Source organism: Podarcis gaigeae, assembly GCF_964106915.1.
Source record: "Podarcis gaigeae genome assembly, chromosome: 16".
In the NCBI taxonomy this organism is placed as follows: domain Eukaryota; kingdom Metazoa; phylum Chordata; class Lepidosauria; order Squamata; family Lacertidae; genus Podarcis; species Podarcis gaigeae.
In genome coordinates, this window is record NC_139693.1 from 7,953,767 (window position 1) to 7,959,766 (window position 6,000).

Consider the following 6,000-nt stretch of genomic DNA (forward strand, 5'->3'; position numbering starts at 1 on the left):
ATAATCCTATCTCAAGAGTAGACCCATTGAAATTAATCAATTTGTCTGACTTGGATGAATTCAGCAGGTTGAATCTGAGTAGAACTTAGTTGGGAAACAACCCTTGGGAGGGTTAGCTTTAAGCGATAATTTCCATCAGGCTGTGCCCCTCAACTCGGATCAGTAGCCATTCCATCAGCCTATATAGGAGAGGAAGAGACTGGACCGCAGGGCCTCTGCCAAAAGACCAGCAACTTTTGGCTCCTCCTCTCCTTGAAATCTTTTTTCTTCCCCATTTCAGCTATTCATGACAAGAACTCCACAGCTAATAATAATAATAATAATAATAATAATAATAATAATAATAATAAATTTTATTTATATCCGGCCCTCCCCAGCCGAACCCAGGCTCAGAGCGGCTAACAACAGTAAAACGATAAAACATTCTAAAATAATTTCATTATAAAATTAATTCCAATCAAATCAAACTGGGTCTGAGATTTCTTTTTTCCTCCCCCCTCCCAAACCCGTTTTCCTTTTGTGCCGTGGCTCTTGGTGTGGAAACCCGAGAGCCGGAACGGTCTTATCGCTGACTTTTGCAAGCTGCTCTCGGAAGATACACGCACAGTAAATGAAGAACCCTGCTAGATAAAAATTAAAAGTCCATGGCGCCTTGCATTCTGTTCCTCCCCCCGCCCCCCAAATCCCTGGCCAGAGGCTCCAAGGAACCCCACAAACAGGGCGTGGAGGCGTTTTGATAGCTGAAAGGTATTTATTGTGACACCGCCTTTAAAGCTGCAAATTAACCCGAATTTATTTGGAACTGCACCACTCTTGCTGATGCAACCTGCCCTGGGATAAAGGGTAAAAAATAATTATAATGATGATTTCAATATAATAATAATAATAATAATAATAATAATAATAATAATAATAATAATAATATCCTTCCCTGCTCTCTGCCCTCCAGTGTCTGGTACTCAAAGGTACACTGAACCTGGAGGTTCCACTCTTCTCAGCTATCATGATGGCTAGCTGCTCGTATCTAATCCATTATCAGTGATGCCTTGCTGGATCAGAGCAAAGACCAGCCTCCTGTCTCCAACAGTGAGCAGCAGCCAGGAAGCCTAGAAGCGCAGCCCTCCCTTGTTGTGTGTTCCTGGTATCTGGCATTCAGAGATAAACTGGGTCTGAACAGGGAGGCTCCATTCCTAATGGCGGTGGCTGTTTGTGCCTTGCCCAGTCCAGCCTTTTGTCTCACCCAGTTATCAGTCGGATGCCCTAATGGGAAGGGCACTAAGGCACGGCCAACAACTGCTATTCTAAGCTAGACACCCTCTGCATCTGGAAGTTCTCTTTAGCTAACCATCCTGTATGGAATGTTTATATTTCCTTAGCAGATGATCAGTAATAATCACTAAATATGCCCAATATTTGTGTGCAATTTAAAAAATAATAAGGGGACCCATCTCCTAAAGCAGATATTATTATAATTACCTTTATAAGTAATGATTTTATTTGTACCCTGCCCATCTGACTGCATTGCCCCAGCCACACTGGGTAGCTTCCAACACATATAAAATCATAATAAAACATTAAACATTTAAAAACTTCCCTATACAGGGCTGCCTTAAGATGTCATCTAAAGGTTGTACAGTGGAACCTTGGTTCTCAAACTTAATCTGTTCCTGGAGTCCGTCCGAATCCCAAAACAGTTTGAAAACCAAGACGCATCGGACGTTTGGCTTCCAAAAAACTTTCAAAAACCGGAACACTTACTTCTGGGTTTTTGGGAGCCGATTTGTAGGTCAACTAAGCTATTTGAGAACCAAGGTTCCACTGTATTGTTGCTTATCTACTTGACATCAGATGTGAGGGCATTCGAAAGGGTGGGCGCCACTACCAAGAAGGCCCCTCAGTAGGATCAGATATGGGGGACCTCCAGGGGCTCTTGGGACTCCAAGTCCCATCAGCCATCATGGCCAACCATTAGGCATGATGGAAGTTGGAGTCCAGCAACATCTGGGAAGCCACAGGTTCTCTGCCCCTCTCCTAGACCCATGTCCCAGCCAATCAGGGATCACATATATAAAAAAATTATTGACTCTTTTTTTCATTCAACATGCTAGCATTAGAGAAGAGAGCAACGCAACCATCACCCTACAGAAAAGCAAAGAGTGACAAATTCTCCTTGCTATGGGGCAGAATGTCGCCAAACTGGTTGCATTGCGCCCTGGGTTGGGGGGTAAAGGTGACACAGCCGCTCAGGGCTGATTTGGCTGTATTCCTGAATAATCAGAACATTCTATCACCCTTAGCAATGGAAAGACCGGTGAAACAGCCACAATGAGGCTGCCTGTTGCAGCTCTGCGTGAGTCCCTGCGCTGGGCTCGCCTCCTTGCAATCAGGCCCTATCAGGGACAGCTAATGCTGCCACATCTCTGCAACGTTCCAGCCATTCCAAATTCAGAGACGCAGTACAATGGCCTGCTGTCAGAGGAGGCTGGCTCTCCTATCTGTTTGAGTTGCTGCTCACCTTCTTCCAAACAGCCTCTACGGGAGTAGAGGAGAAAAACAGGAGGGAATTGCACTCTCTCTGTATACACAGTTAGAATATTCTCTTGTTCTTGTTCTCCAAAGAGGGTGCCTGCCACGTCTCTGTAAGAGTAGCTGCTCTGGGCTCATTTCCTTTCAGTGTGTATGTGTGCAATTCTGAAACCGATGCGACCGTTGGCTTTTTTGCAGATTAGTTGGGCTGCGGAAAGTGTGCTGGGGAGACCACACATTCAAGAAACGCAAAAGTAACTTTTGCTTGGTTTAATAACAAATAACAAAAACTCCCTTTACACTAAATTACATTATATCAGTAAGTGGAACCCATCCATCAGGGTACTGAGAGAGCTATATGCTGCTCTTTATATACTATACCCAACAGCTTCATTAACAGAACTTAACAGCACCTGCTATGCTGCTTCACAGCTGTAAAACCGGGTCATGTTATTTGCTCTGGCCTTTAAAGACATACTTGTGGAACAATAACGAAACCTAAAACTTAAAGAAACCATCCAACAGCGACTGGAACACGTCAGACATTCCAAACGCAGAAACAGAGGATTTAAACGTTTTTGTATTGCTACGTTCACAACCGCCCTGTGATCTTTGGATGAAGGGTGGAATAAAAATTGAATAGGCAAATAATAAGGATTTTCCCCTGGAAGTAGCTGCCCACCGCACAACTGGTTCCTACAGTGGGCTTTGAACCAGGAGACACAACCTAGAGGAAGCCAGAAACCAGGTTAAAACCCACTAACTAACAAGCAAGCATGCAAGCCCATGTTTAGTGTAATCCTGAACAAACATGCAGAGAAGTCGATCCTGCTATTCTCAATGAGGAAGGGGTGCAGAACAATGGCAGATCATCTGCCCTGCATGCAGAATGATTCCGGGTTCAATCCCCAGCATCTCTGGGTGGGGCTACAAAAGACTCTTCTCTGGAGAGCTGTTGCCAATTGATGGAGGCGGGGCTGAGCTAAATGGACCAATGCTCTGACTCTGCAACATAAGAAGTGCCTCCTGGATCAGGCCAATGGCTCATCTAGTCCGGCATCTGGTTATCGCAAGGGCCCACCAGATACCTATGGGAAACCAGCAAGCGGGATCCGAACCCAGCACCCCTCTCCCCGCCTGTGTTTTCCAGCAAACTGGCATTCAGAAGCAACTGCGGAGCCAATGTGGCTGCTAGCCAGTCTTAGTCCTCTCCCCCATGAATCCAATTCCCTTTTAAAGCCGTCCAAGTTCATGGCCATCACTGCCTCCTGTGGCAGGGAGTTCCATAGTTCAACCCTGCGCTGCTTGAAAGAGGACTTCCGTTTATCTGCCCTGAAACTTCCAACGTTTGGCTTCCTTGGACGCCCGAGAATTCTAGTACTAGGAAAGAGGAACAAAGCCTTTTCCTCTATCTGTTCTCTCCATGCAGTGCATAATTGCATAAACTTCCATTGCGGTGCAGCGATAAAACCGCTCGCGCATTTGCAAAGCTAAGCAGGGTCTGGTACGGGTTCCAATTGGAAGGGGATGCTGTGTTGACATTTCTGCATTGCAAGGAGTTGCACTAGATCAGGGTTTCCCAAATTTGGGTCCCCAGCTGTTTTTGGACTACAATTCCCATCCTCCGGTCCTGCTAGCTAGGGATGATGGGAGTTGTAGTCCAGCAACAGCTGGGGACCCCAAGTTTGGGAAACCCTCGGGGGTCCCTTCCAACTCTACAATTCAATGAGAAGACCCAAACACCCCAAACTTTCTCCATAAGGGAGTCCCTCCCTTTGAACCCCTTGAGACGACAGCCTGAAAGCTGCTGCCAGTCCGTGTCTACAGTACTGAGCTAGATGGACCACAATGGGTCTGATTCGGTCTAAGGCAGCTTCCTACGTTCCCACAGAGCAGCGGTCTGATTTGGGAAGAGGGTGCTTAGCCCTCCCTACCTTCCCTAATAGGGGTTTACTCCCAAGTAACGCGAGCCTTGGATCTCAGCCTCTGCAGACCCCCAAGTCCCTTTTACAGACCCGAAAGAACAAACCGCGACGGGGTGGGGAGGGGGGGTATGCAACTCACCGTGCGCCACCAGGACAGCCCTGGCGCCGCAAGTGCGCACGCAGTGGAGCAGCGCCCCTCGGCGGAGCGCGGTGCCCAGGAAAGCCGGCACGACGCCCAGCTTGGCCAAGCCGATCCAGGCCCAGATGAAGGTGGGTTCGTTGCCCACCAAGAGCGCCACCGTCTGGCCGGGCAGGAGCGGCGGCTGCCCGTCGGGCAAGCGGAGCAGCGCGTTGGCCACGCGGTTGCTCTGGCGCTCGGCTTGGCCGTAGGTGAAGCTGCGCTCCTCGAAGCGCAGGAAGACGCGCTGGGGCCGCGCTCGGCACAGCCGCCCGAAGCGCTGCGCCAGGCTGAGCGCGCCCGCCTTGCCGTGCAGGAGCCGTCGGCGGCAGCGCCAGGCGCGCACCAGGAAGGCCAAGTCGGCCAAGGCGAGCGGCCGCAGACGGCCGGGCAGCACGGCCAGCAGCAGCCCCAGCAAGCCGGCGGCGGCCAGCGCCAGCGCCGAGGTGAGCCACATCGTGGCGCGCCGGAGGAGGATGGAGACGACGGGGAGGACGGCGCGGCGGCTGCGATGGCTGGAGCTACAAGAGGGAGAGCGGCGGGAGGAGGAAGGAGGAGGCGGGCCAGGGCGGACCGCCGAAGGAGCCTCTGCCGCCAGCCAGCCAGCCAGCCCCGCCTCCGCTGCGAGGCCCAGGGAAGGAGGGGCGCCAGCCGCCCCTCACCAGGCGCCCTCGGCGGCCGGAGGTGGAAGCAGCCCGAGGGGAGAGCCAGGAAGCAGGCCAGGCGGAGCTGGAAGCCGTCCGGGCGCGGGGAAGAAAGGGGCCTCTCCATAGCAGTGGCTGCTGGGGAAGGCGAGCCGGGAGGGCTGGCCGTCGGGGCTCCTTTGGGAGGGCTGATCCGAGCCTCTTCAGGACCCTCGCGCGCGCGCGCAACTCAGTGGGCAAGGCGCACGGCCGAGGAGAGCTTTCCATGCCACAAGCTGGCTGATGTTGTGGTGGGATCCGTCGGGGTTCCCTTACTCCGCTTTTTGGACGCGGAGCATCATCCGCCAGAGACCACCATCAAGCACACGTGTCGGATAGATTTCATGGAGGTCCGTCTAGCGCCAGTTGGGCTAAATGATGGCTAAATGGAGCCTCTCGCCTCAGGGGCAGTCTACCCCCACGGATCAGAGGGGAGCAGGGGTGCCTTCACTTACTACTGGTGAGCTTTCTAGCTCAATGGTGTGGACTATGCAGAGTTAGACAAATTAACAGGAAGGATTCGAAATTGGCGGGACCAGAATTTTACCAAAGACTGGAGTAAATTTACAAACTAGATGAAAAGTATTTGTGATGATCAGACGATGTTTGTAGGTTTGCAAGAAGTTCTGTGAGGAGTATTGTTGGAAATATTGTAAAGATGGAAAAGGGGAGATGATAACTTAAGGGA

The 6,000-nt window shown here is 50.9% G+C and overlaps 1 protein-coding gene across 1 annotated transcript in view; it reads right to left on the bottom strand.

The window, feature by feature from the left end:
- Positions 1-5,772, bottom strand: part of SLC27A3 (solute carrier family 27 member 3) — a 28,314-nt gene extending 22,542 nt beyond the window's left edge. Inside the window, 3 exon segments of the mRNA XM_083715652.1 lie at positions 4,591-5,163; positions 5,166-5,220; positions 5,223-5,772. Of these exon segments, the coding sequence (XP_083571778.1) occupies positions 4,591-5,163; positions 5,166-5,220; positions 5,223-5,540 (946 nt within the window). The 5' untranslated portion in view covers positions 5,541-5,772.
- Between the last annotated feature and the right edge of the window lie 228 nt (positions 5,773-6,000).